At 52.6% G+C, this 12,058-nt stretch overlaps 1 protein-coding gene across 1 annotated transcript; it reads left to right on the top strand.

The window, feature by feature from the left end:
* The first annotated feature begins 17 nt into the window (after positions 1 to 17).
* KIF7 (kinesin family member 7) lies at positions 18 to 9,517 on the top strand. Its single transcript, XM_010281522.1, has 18 exons — positions 18 to 48; positions 937 to 1,137; positions 1,378 to 1,789; positions 2,534 to 3,065; positions 3,359 to 3,502; positions 3,648 to 3,875; positions 4,279 to 4,481; positions 4,765 to 4,871; positions 5,178 to 5,333; positions 5,669 to 5,871; positions 5,988 to 6,185; positions 6,442 to 6,567; positions 7,035 to 7,211; positions 7,452 to 7,667; positions 7,889 to 8,095; positions 8,482 to 8,680; positions 8,771 to 8,920; positions 9,132 to 9,517. Exons 1-18 carry the CDS (start codon positions 18 to 20, stop codon positions 9,515 to 9,517), a joined length of 3,876 nt encoding a protein of 1,291 aa, XP_010279824.1.
* Positions 9,518 to 12,058: the final 2,541 nt, after the last annotated feature.

The raw sequence follows: 12,058 nt of genomic DNA, 5'->3' as shown, positions 1-12,058 counted from the left end.
CCCGTCCTCCCCCCGCCATGGACAACACCTTCTTTGAGATCACAGCGTGTAGGTTTTTCTCCTCTACCACTGCAGGACAAGCCAGAGGCCAGCGTCAGGGCTGGAGGCGGTGGTGATCTTCCTAGGGCACCGCTACCTTTGCCTGTCTTGAATCTATCATCTTTGTCCTGAAATAAGCCCTAAGGAGAGAGGGGATTGTGGGGAGTAATCCTGGTGGTTTGTTTAGCTGAAGGAGAGGAAAAAGAGGAAACTCTTCTCTTGTATAAGGACGAGTTTAATGGTATTATTGATATCTTACAGAGGATGTACTGTAAATGTTTTGGTCAGCCTTAGTTAACTGCATAATTTGGGAACACTAAATTGCTTCCATACTTTCAGCCTACCTCTGTTTTCAGCTTCCTGAGTTGAGGCTATCATTGCACTATGATTTGCACCAAATTTGGCGATTTTCCTCTTGCACGGCTGTTGGAGACAAAAGCAAAACCATTTAAAATCCAGATGGCAGAGTGTTGTGGTCAGATACAAGCAGGCTGCAAGCACATAAAAAACTTTTTTGGAGCTGGGAAAGTTTGTGGACTTGTGCTGGCTTCAAAGGACAGCACGCTGTAGCTGCAGGCACAGTGTTTGCTACCTGCTGAAACACTAATGTCCCTTTTTCTTCTCAAGGAAGAACTGGAAACAAGCAGCATTGCTAGAAGCCACTGCACTGTGCAGGGGAGCAGTGGGATAGGCTTTGCCCCAAGGTCCTGTGGCTTAAAAGCTCTCAGAGGGATGTTTAATCTGGACTGCGAGGGCTGAGCTGCAGGAGGGTTGTGAGGCTGCTCCTTTCCAGCTGACGTCTGGGCTGCAGGCAGCCTCCTGCCCATGGCTGCCCCAGCCAGCATAGGCTCCCTGGGCATTCACTGCTCCTCGTGACTGTGTGCATCTCTCTGCCAGCTTCAATCAATGAAGACGAGCAGGGCATCATCCCACGAGCCATGGCCGAGACCTTCAGGCTGATTGATGAGAATGACCTGATCGACTACACAGTCCGAGTATCCTACCTGGAGGTGTACAAGGAGGAGTTTCGGGACTTGCTGCAGGTGGATACAGCCAGCAAAGACATCCAGATCCGGGAGGATGACAAGGGGAACATTGGTATGTGTGGCTGCGCACAGGCTCCCTTTTCTCCTCGTGCCCAAGGCTAGGGTTGGGTTATCTATCCCTGAAGGCAGAGCCAGATCTACTCCCTCCATCCATCTCCTGCAGCAGATTGCTGTGCTTAGTCCTGTTTGGTGTGGAAAGCCAGTCTGTGTGTGACATGGTAGAGGCTGTGCAGAGGAGCTGCCTCCTCAGGCAGCCCGTTCCTCCCAGCCATGGTTCTGTTTGCCATTGCAGTGCTCAGTGGTGTGAAGGAGTCAGAAGTGGAAGGGTTGGACGAGGTGCTGAGCCTGCTGGAGATGGGGAACACAGCCAAGCACACGGGAGCTACCCACGTCAACAGGCAGTCGAGCCGCTCACACACTATCTTCACAGTGACCATGGAACAGCGGCGCGGGGCCGGCCGCCTCCCCCTCCACCACCATTACCCCTCCATCCCCGCCTCGGGCCAGGTCCTGGTTTCCAAGTTTCACTTTGTGGACCTGGCAGGCTCAGAGCGAATTGTGAAGACAGGAAACACGGGGGAGAGGCTGAAGGAGAGTATCCAGATCAACAGTGGCCTCCTGGCCTTGGGCAACGTCATCAGTGCCTTGGGAGACCCTCGGAGGAAGAGCAGCCACATTCCCTACAGGGACTCCAAAATCACCAGGTACAGTTGGGACCAGGACCTCTGTGTCACACGAGCTCTTGTCCCAGCAGGAGGGAGGTGATGCTTCTTGCTGCCTTTCCCATGCCCAGCCTGCCAGGTTGGGTGGTAGAGTCCCCAGGTCAGCCAAGAGGAGCTTGCAGGGCCAGTTGTCCTTTCTGCTCTCACACTGGAGCTCTCTGAGTGCTTGATGGGACAGGGCTAATTGTTCCACTGTGCCACGTGGCAGTTTAACAGGTCTACCCTTTGGGGGGGTTTCCATGTAGGGAAGCTTGAGGAGCAATGAGGCCAGGATAGAAATGATGGACTAGCTTGTCACAGTGCTGCCAAAGACAAGCCTTTCTTAAGTCATGCTGCCAAAGCTGAGATGGGGTGCCACCATGGATTATCTTGCTCCTTCCTGCCTGGCAGTGAATAAAAATAGGCTTGTTTTGATGGTCTGCAGTTAGTTTTTAGCTCAAGCAGGTGGCCTTTGCAGTCTCCAGCAGGTTCCCGTGCAGCACGTACCTAACAGTGATCACAGATTCAGGGAGCTCCCAGCATTGGGAATTATTCAGATGGAAACTTGCCACGGTGCAGTCTGTTATTACTCTGCTTAATGATCCTGCTCACTTCACTAGTGCTGAACCAGCCACAGAGCAAGAATATCGTTTTCCTTGGGCTTAAGCCCTGACAAGGGTTGGAAACCTCCTGGATCCTGCATTCTTTTTGAATTTCAGCTATTTTATTTGCTGTGCTCTTCCCTAGGATCCTGAAAGACTCTCTGGGGGGGAATGCCCAGACCGTGATGATAGCTTGTGTTAGTCCATCCTCCTCTGACTTTGATGAGAGCCTCAATACGCTGAACTACGCCAGCCGGGCTCAAAACATCCAGAACAAAGCCGTGGTGAACTGCCGCAAGGAGACTGAGCATGTCGAAGAGCTTCACCTGCAGATAAAGAATCTGCAGAAGGCTCTGGAACAGCGTCACCGCTCTGAGACCCGTATCATCAACCGCTCGGCCACCACCAAACGATGTGCACCAGACCCCACGGCTCGGCTGCTGGCGGAGTGCACACATTACCGGACCTGCACTGACGCTGCGTACCGGCTGCTGATGGAGCTGCAGGAGGAGAGTAACCTGACGGTGGGGCAGATCCTGCGGGTTAAGGAGTGGTTGTGCGCGGTGGAGAGTGAGAGGAGTGAGCTGACCTCAGCCGGGCTGGATAGTGGCATTGAGAGCACCTCCGCTGAAGACCAGAGCCCTGAGGCACAAGGCTCAAAGCTGGCAAAAGCCCAGGTAATGGTTGGGGTGTTGCAGCTCCAAGGTTGGGTTCGTCTGATGGCCACTGAATGCAGCAGCCTCAGCACAGCACGGTGGAAGGGTCAGGAGAAGCAACCTGGCCAAAAGGCCATAGGGAGGCAGAAAGATTTGGTCCTCCCAGCAGGCGGGGAGAAGTTGGATTCGGCTGCAGCTAAGAGATTTATTTGTCAGGAAAAATCTGGGGCTGCACAGCTGCTGACCCCTTCCCAGTCCAGCATGGGAAGGGAAGGACAAAGGTGGATGCTGATGCTGCCTCTCTTGTATTTCAGGGGCAGGTGAACACTGAGAAGGGGTGTGAGTCTGTCAAAGATGAGCAGGTGGCCAAACTGCAGAGGCAAGTGGAGCGCCTGGAGGAGGAGAACCGTGATTTCCTGGCTGCGCTGGAGGATGCCATGGAGCAGTATAAGCTGCAGGTATTTCTGGGCTCTGCTGTCTTTATAGAGACCTGCCCCACTCTTCCTCTTCTTCCCCAGGAGAGCGCAGCCCAGCCTTTGGCGTCCTCTGCAGCAGGTCTGGGATCCACATGTACGTAATCACATTTTTCTCATTGCCTCGTAGAGCGACAAGCTGCAGGAGCAGCAAGATCAGATCTCAGAGCTGCATGTGCGCTTGGAGATGGCAATGCCAAACCTGTGTGTGCCAGAACTGCTGGAAAACCTTCACCTGGTGACCACTGGCCAGAGACCTCATACAGCGCCACTGGATGCTGCCCCATCCCATGGCCTCAGCGGGGTTCCCTCAAGGTTCCTTCCCACCAAGCAGAGTGGAAGAGCCCTTTGCAGGAAGGTGAGGGTGCAAGTCTGTCCCACTGAAGAGCTGCTGCCTTTTCGCTCGGAGTGAACTTTTTCCCCCAGTTGAATATGAACCTTGTCAGAGGTGTAGTCCAGAAGACTGTGCTCGGTGTTCGCATCCAAAGATATTCACAACTCTGGCAAAGCCAGCCCAACTTCAAAAGTGAGGCTTTTACTTCAATGTTATGGGCAATTCCCAGATTTGCTCAGCTTCTGAGCAGCAGAAGGCAGGAGGGCAGGCAGCTGGATCTAGCAACATGTCAGTCCTCCTGAAAACATGCTCAGCTCCATTTTGTTGCTTTTCTTTGTGTCTAGCAGTGATGCCCAGCTGAGAGCTGCTTTTTCTAACATTGGCTCTCACGCAGCATGTTTCCTCTCTTTCCAATTCTGTGCCCCAGCAGCTCGACAGCAACCCCTCCTTCCAGGAGAAGGACCTGGCAGGCTGGCACTTGAACCACACACTGTGCCCAACCAGCAATCCAGAGGTCAAAGCCGTGGTGCTGGGGAGGGAGCTCAGCCAGGACTCAGAGAAGCCAGCAGAGCTATCCTCAGGAGAGGAGGAGGAAGAGGGGGAACAGAAACAGTCCAAGTCCCAGTGCCGGTGAGTTGAGGCTGTCCCAGCACTGTGCAGTGCCCTGGCAGCTGCGTGACCTGGCTGTCCCACCTCTGTATCTCAGCTCTCATGTAGGTTGTAGAAGCAAACACTGTCTCTGGGATCAGCAGTTCTGCTGAGACAGCTGCCTGCTTGCTGGGGAACTAATTACTATCTTTCCTGACCACAGCTACTGTTTCTGTCTCCTGAAGCCTGTGGATCACAAGGGTCCTACTGGGAACAGCTCTGGCAGTGCCCAGACCCAACTGATTAATTTTTCTTCTCCTTCTAGAAATGAGGTCCAAAGCTGGAGCAAGAAAGAGATTTGCAAGTTGAGCGAGGAGCCAAGCGGAGGCAATGCTCCCTTGATTCAGGAGGAGCAGCTGGCGCTGTCAAAAGGCAAGTGGCAACTGTAGGTTGTTGGATAGTCTTCCTAGGGCTGGTAGTGCTTCACGAGTGCTGTTGATGGGAAGGCAACATGTCCCACATGGATGGACAAAAATGGAGCAGAGACAGTCTAGCTGCTTTTGTTAAGGAGAAACTTGAACTGCTGGGGTCTGGCAAGAGCTATGTGTTTTGGTGGAAGCCGTGGGTGACTCTGGATGATGCTGTGCCAGTTCTTGGCTACAGCTCTGAAGTTGGATTGTCCTTCTGTCACCCAGCTGCTAAGACAGGACCTTCCTTACCCGGGAATCTGTGTTGCAGAGGTCTGCAGGAGGCGGGAGCCACTGCTTGGTCCCTGGGAGCACCTGCCAGGGAAAGACTCTGAGTGGAGGCTGGTGCAAGCACAGCAGAAGATCCGAGAGCTGGCAATCAACATCCGCATGAAGGAGGAGCTGATCACGGAGCTCATTAAGACAGGTGCAGAGCTGCTGGTGGGAACCTGCATCCATTCCCTGTGGAATCTCCTCCTAGTTGGGATGCTTGGTCTCTACTCCTATTCTCACCTTCCCTCCCTGTGTTGTCTGTGCCCAGTCCCTTCCCCTGTAGGCAGCAGAGCACTGTTTCTCTAGCCCTGCAGCTGAGTGAGACCCTTCCCATTGGTTTCACTTCAGAGTAGCTGAGGGCAAGGGAACATTCAGTCTCTGTAGTCAAAAAATACTTGAGGAAGAGAGAGGAAAGGTCCATCCCTCAGTAGGATCCTGGCTGTGAGTGAAGGGGGCCTGGAGGTCACAGTGGAGGGGGGTGTGTTGCAGGCCAAGACGCCCAGGCTCTGAACAGGCAGTACTGCCAGAAGATCAGCGAGCTGGAGCAGGAGGCAGAGCAGGTGCGGGCAGAGCTGAGCGACAGCCAGAAGCAGCTCCAGGAGCTGGAAGGCAAAGAGCCATGGGACCCCAGGGAGAAGCGTAAGCTGCAGGAGTACCGCACACGCGTGGCAGCTGCGCAGAACAAGGCACGGGTGAGTGGGAAGGACTCTGCCTACTCGGGGAGGTGGGCAGGGGCAGAGTTGGGGCTATCTTTGCAAAGGGCACAGGGAAGACGCCAAGCCCAAGGGCAGCTTTTGCCCTCTGGCAGGTTCTGTGCAAGAAGAAGCAGGTGACGGAGAGGCTGGTGTCGCTCTCGGCCCAGAGCGAGAAGCGAGTGCAGGAGCTGGAGAGGAACATTCAGTTGATGCGGCGGCAGCAGGGCCAGCTGCAGCGCCGGCTGCGGGAGGAGAGCGAGCAGAAACGGCGGCTGGAGACAGAGGTGAATAAGCAGCAGCACCAAGTCAAGGTAGGAAGGGGCAGGAGCAGCTGGGCTACTGCACTATTTGTGAGGATGATGATGGGTGGGCTCTGCAAGCTGCTGGGCAGGCCAGGGTAGCTCTGATGGGGCCTGTGATCGTCTTGAAGAGAATAGAAACAGGATTTTTTTTTTTTAAAGAGTATCCAAAGAGCTAGCAGAGAACATAACCTGTCCCTCAGCCCCTGGCTGTAGGGCAAAGAGCTTCCACCCCCTCAACACTCACAGCTGCCTCTTTCACATGCAGGAACTGGAACTGAAGCACGAGCAGCACCAGAAAATCCTGCGCATCAAAACAGAAGAAATTGCAGCTTTCCAGAGGAAGCGGCGGAGCGGCAGCAATGGCTCCGTTATCAGCCTGGAGCAGCAGCAGGTACAGGCAGAACGAGCCTGCCTCCTTCTTCCTGTTCAAAGGGGACTGCCGTGGCAGACTGCTGGTTGGTAGGGGAAATCTGGAAGCTGAGGCTTCAGCCTGAGTTGGGCCATCCTCCCCTTGAAGAGGACCATCCATAATACCACTTACATCTAGTAGCGGAGGCCTTAAATCTTGTCTTACCCTCAGGACCAATGCATTGGTAGAGAAGCTGCAAAGTCTTGTCTGTTAGCAGAAGGGTGGTGGGAGATGTGGCCCCCAAGGACTCCTTGGCAGCTGGGGATTTAGCTCAGCTCTGCTGGAAGGATAAACCCAGTGAAGTCTGGGCTGTAGGCATTAGCAGAGATGGACTTAAGACTCTCTCTGATCTCAATCCCATTGGTCTTTAGTCAAGCAGTCGTGGGCATTACTGCTGCTGCCTGCATGCATGCATGCATGCACATGCCCTTTGCCTCTCCTTCCATCAGAAAATTGAGGAACAGAAGAAGTGGCTGGATATGGAGATGGATAAAGTTCTCGAGCAGCGCCGGGCCCTGGATGAGCTGGAAGATGAGCTGAGGAAGCGGGAAGCTATCGTGGCCAAAAAGGAAGCCCTGCTGCAGGAGAAAAATGGCCTGGAGAGCAAACGACTGCGCTCCAGCCAGGTAGGACAAGAGTGTGACACCTCAACCCCTTGCTTGGTTTCCAGCAGAGGTGGGAGGCTGGAAGACCAGGCCAGGATGAGGTAGTGTTGGGAAGTGGATAGATCTGCCTCTGAGCTAGTTAGCTTGCTAGCCCTTGGCTTATGTGTATATGTGGGGTTGCTTGACCTATGGAGGGAGTAGAAGGGGCTGGAGGCCTCACTTGCCTTTAGAGCAGATCCTCTCGACCATCTTCTGCTGCAGGCCCTGACAGATGACATAGTGCGCGTGTCCAGCCGCCTGGAGCACCTGGAGAAGGAGCTGACTGAGAAGAACGGGCAACTGCGTCATGGCAGTGCCCACGACCAGCAGCAGATCCGCCAGGAGATCAACAGCCTGCGCCAGGAAAAGGACCAGCTGCTCAAACAGAGGTTGGAGCTCGACAACAAGCTGCGTCAGGGCACCCTGCTGTCCCCAGAGGTACCTCTTCTTGGGCTGGGCTGCTCTGCTTGCAAGAGCTTAAGGTAGTAGGAGAGAATTAAAGACCTGAGTGTGGGGTCATTAGCAGATAATGCCTTACATCCCCAAAATGTGCATATCCCAACTTCTCATCCACACTATTGAGGTGACAAGGGAAGTTGGGGCAGGGTGAAGCAGAGCAAACCCTTTGCTCCCTAGTAACTGCAGCTCTGCCCTGGCAGGAAGAACGGATCTTGTTCCAGCTGGATGAGGCAATTGAGGCTCTGGATGCAGCCATTGAGTACAAGAATGAGTCCATCACATGCAGGCAACGAGTGCTGCGGGCCTCGGCCAGCCTCCTGTCCCAGTGCGAGATGAACCTCATGGCCAAGCTCAGCTACCTCTCCTCCTCCGAGACCCGAGCTCTGCTCTGCAAGTATTTTGACAAGGTGAGAGACAGCTACTCTCTGTGCTGGTGGGAACTCCAGTATCTGACCAAATTCTTGTCTTCCTCAGTTTCAAGCTTTCTGCTTGACTCCTACTGTACTTTTGCCCTGTAAAGTCAGGCCAGAAGGCCACAGCACCATGATCCCCACCTGTCCCAACACCTGGGAGAGGGAATTAACTAGTCACAGGATACACAGATCCCTGTGGTGGCTCTGCCACATTGGTGCTGCCACATATTGCTCTTCCCCCAGCAAGGCAGCTGTGACATCCCAGAACTAACCTTCATACATCGTAACGAAAAACCTAACTTGATCAGGCTCAGTGGGGCAGAAAATCTCCCCAGGCTCTGAAGGAGCTGAAATGTTCCTTGCTCTTGGGTCCTGGCCAGGTGGTGACACTGCGAGAGGACCAGCACCGGCAGCACATTGCCTTGTCGGAGCTGGAGATGCAGCTGGAGGAGCAGCAGCAGCTGGTGTACTGGCTGGAGGCAGCCGTGGAGCGCCAGCGCCTGGAGCTGGACCGCCAGCTCACCCTGCAGCAGAAGGAACATGAACAGAACATGCAGTTACTGCTCCAGCAGAGCCGCGGTAACCCCCCAGCTCCTGAAACAGGCAGCAGTGGTACTGCTTGTCATTCACAGGGCTTGCAGCTTGAAATGGCCTTGTTTTGCCTTGTAGAGCACATGGATGAGGAGCTGGCCAGCAGCAAGCTGCACTATGAGGCAAGGATTCAGGTGCTGGAAAAGGAGCTGAGCCGTTATATGTGGGCAAACCAGGAACTGAACCAGAGGCTGAGTAACATGAACCTCCATCCTGGACAGACCAAAGGTGAGAGGAAACCCAGGCTGGGGCTTTGCTGTTCCTACCAAGTTAAAAGTAAGGGAGTTTAAATTCCATTTCCTGGCAGTGAGAGCTTGGAGCAGAGTCAGGAGCAATGCAGGTCATTGCTGGCCTTGAGCAAGTGTTCTACAGGCACTGATTTTGATGAGAAAAGTAGAGATGCTGATACTCATCTCACTGTAGCCCCAATCTTTCCCAGCAGGTATGGAGAGAAGCATCCACGGGGCTGGGGACAGAGCTCCCCCTGCACTCGGGACCTGCAAGGAATCCAGCCTTGGGGAACAGCCGGTGCCTCTGGCCGCCACTGAAGAAAGCCATTGGGTCAGGGATGAGAGCAGGGACCTGGTGCATGCCCCTTTGCCATCGACGTGGAGGCGTTCCTCCCTGCCCAACGACAGCCCCGGGGACCTTCGCCAGAGGGATGCCGAGCACTTGCTGAGAGCAGGGCAGCCCCATGAGATGCACCCAGCACGGAGCCTCGCTCCTGCCCCCAAGCCCCGCCGGGAGCTGCGCAGAGGCAGCCTGAACATGACCCCAGTGCCTTACCACCCAGCAATGATAGACGTGAGGAAAAACCCACTCTAAACATAGGTTTAACACTTACCTGGCACAGGGCAGGGAGAAGCAAATATTGCTGACATGAGCTCAAGAGCCTTTCTGCCCCTTGAGCCATCCTGGTGACAAACCTGTTATGTTTCAGAGGCCTGAGGAAGAAAAAGATGCAACTTTCATCATAAGGGAAGCAAGCATCTAAGGTGTGGGACTACTAGCCTACACTCTCCACTGCTGCCAGTTTAGACAGCGTTGACACCTTTCCTCCCACACCCTCAGCAGCTTAAACACTGGGAAGTGGGAGATACCTCCCATCCTGGCCTCTAAGACTAAAAACTTGTTTACAGTTTGGAAACCTCTGCTGCAGGGCTTGCTCAGCCCTAGCAACCTCAGAGGGAGATGCTCTGCAGTCCTGCAGAACTTGTACATTGATTTTTTTTTTTTTGTAGTAACTTTGGTTTTTTTACATTTCTACTGTAACTTTTTCTAATAAAGCAGAGTGTTTTATGAAGTCACTTGTCAGAGGCTCCAGTTGTCACTTACGCTGGGTATGTAGAAAGGAGTTCTATTTAATCCTCATGGCATGGGAACTCAGCTGCTGTCACAGTGGTGCCTTCATCTTTAAGTACATGCTTTGTAAGTGCTCACAATCAGAGATGGTAGGCTTCCTACATGGCATTGCTGCAGGAGAAGCATCTGCAGACAGCACAGAAGCATTGGCTGAAGCATCCAGGATAAAAAACAACCATGGTTCAGTGCCATTTTCTGCTCTAGCCTGTAAGCTGCTTTAAGCAGCATTTTCTTACTCTTGGGAGAAACTTCCAGTCTGGATGTAAGGAAGATTAAATACAATCATGCAACTTAACACTGACCCTCAGGAAGGGGGACATAAGTTTAACTCTGGCAGAGCAAGAAGTGAAAGCCTAGGTACCTGCTTTAAGAAGGGCAAGGGGGAAAAGTGTCAGCAGCTTGGCTGCCTGACACCAAAAGGCAAGCCATTGCTTTAGCCTGCAATCACAAGGAGCACAGCTACCACAGCTGCCATCTGAGGAGTAGCATTACACCAAGTTGAAAGCCACCAACTGAAGTAGGAACCACTTTATGATCTTCCTTCTACATACTTGATCTTGCCTGCAAGGGTGTGGCTTTGAGGGGGGACATTACTGAGGGCTCTAGGTGTCGCTAAGCTGCACAAGGCTTAAGTTCAGCCTTTATTTTCTGCTGTTGAAAAAGATCTTCAGCAGAGAAAGATCCATGCTACTTGGAAGTAAGTAGTAGTCTTGGAGCCCACATCCTTGAAGTAGGTACACCTCTCCGACAAGGAAAACAATCACTGGTAAGCACACCACTCCTCCTCTCTTGGCAGAGGGAAAGTCAGCTTTCCTGCAATAAATAGCAATTCCAGGAAACTAATACCATTCAATACCATCTATCCCCTCAAAGTCTTAAAGCCACGTAACAAATTTCTGCATTGCCATGCCTGGCTTCAGGATCGTCTCTCACTATCTTTGTAGCTCTCTGCTTCCTGTGCATTCACTAGACAGTGGGGTGACTTCCCCAATATGTCACCATGCACAAACAGAGGGCTATCCTAAGGGAAATAAACCTCAGCCCTTCCAGGATAATGCACAATTTTAGCCCCTTGTAGGCCACAGCTCAGGCACTGAATCACAGCTCCTGCTGTCTTCATGGGGTTAGAATGCAAGCACATCTCAGATAATTAGTCACTATTTAGTCAGTGACTCAGTTTGGTGAAGAGTAGTCTTTGAACCGCCATCTCCAGTTATTCCAAGTTGTACCTCTCACGGAAGTTTTCCCAGCCAGTCCTCTCTGGCCCACTGCAAGTTTGCAGAAAAGGACGGTGAAGTTACTCCATCAGCACCTGCCTACCCAGCAGTGGCCAGGAGCAGATACACCAAAATACAAAGAATCAAACTCCTCTCCTTCCCTGTTCCCAGCTATCTTTCCCCTCCTCTGTACTCTTCTGGCATTTATCAAGTATTTCTAAGTGATTTACTCATCAATCCATCAGAGTTAATCTGCTTGTTATTTTTCCACTAAGCTGTGGCAAACTGGATGCAACTAACAGAGGGATGCAGTTAGTATCAGGACAGGATAGACAGCAGGAGCACACAGCTTGTTTTGTACCCTTCACTTCCAGCATCCTTCTTCCTGCAGCCCCAATCCCTCGCCCATCACTTGGGCTAAAGACAGATTTCTGATTAAGTGACACAGTGAAAATTGACATCAGTTTATTTTACAAGACAGCTGTAGAAAAGTGACAATTGTCCCTCTTTACCTAGCAGAATTGAACCTTCACTGCAGAACTCAGCTACCACATGCAGGAGAAGTGCCAGAAAGACCGAGCTAGGCTTTGAATGGATGGAGAGATGCTGCACTTGAGGTAAAACCACAACTTTTAAAATGGTCCTTATTTCCAGTCATATGCTTGCATCCAGTCTCCTACCAACACAAGACAGCTCCAGTCCAGCACCAAATATAAGGTCCTTGTTAAAAAGGATGTTGTACAGCTGGGATAATGCAAAATTGCCCATACTCTTCTGGCTCCAAACT

Source organism: Phaethon lepturus, unplaced genomic scaffold, assembly GCF_000687285.1.
Source record: "Phaethon lepturus isolate BGI_N335 unplaced genomic scaffold, ASM68728v1 scaffold18492, whole genome shotgun sequence".
NCBI lineage: Eukaryota > Metazoa > Chordata > Aves > Phaethontiformes > Phaethontidae > Phaethon > Phaethon lepturus.
This window is presented reverse-complemented; position numbering and strand designations above follow the sequence as displayed.

Excerpts from the sequence above, each read along its gene's own strand:
- KIF7 (XM_010281522.1), top strand. The coding sequence starts at position 18 with ATGGACAACACCTTCTTTGAGATCACAGCGT. Across the intron at positions 4,872-5,177 it reads GCAGCTGGCGCTGTCAAAAG|AGGTCTGCAGGAGGCGGGAG; the intron begins GCAAGTGGCAAC and ends TCTGTGTTGCAG. Across the intron at positions 6,568-7,034 it reads TCAGCCTGGAGCAGCAGCAG|AAAATTGAGGAACAGAAGAA; the intron begins GTACAGGCAGAA and ends TCCTTCCATCAG.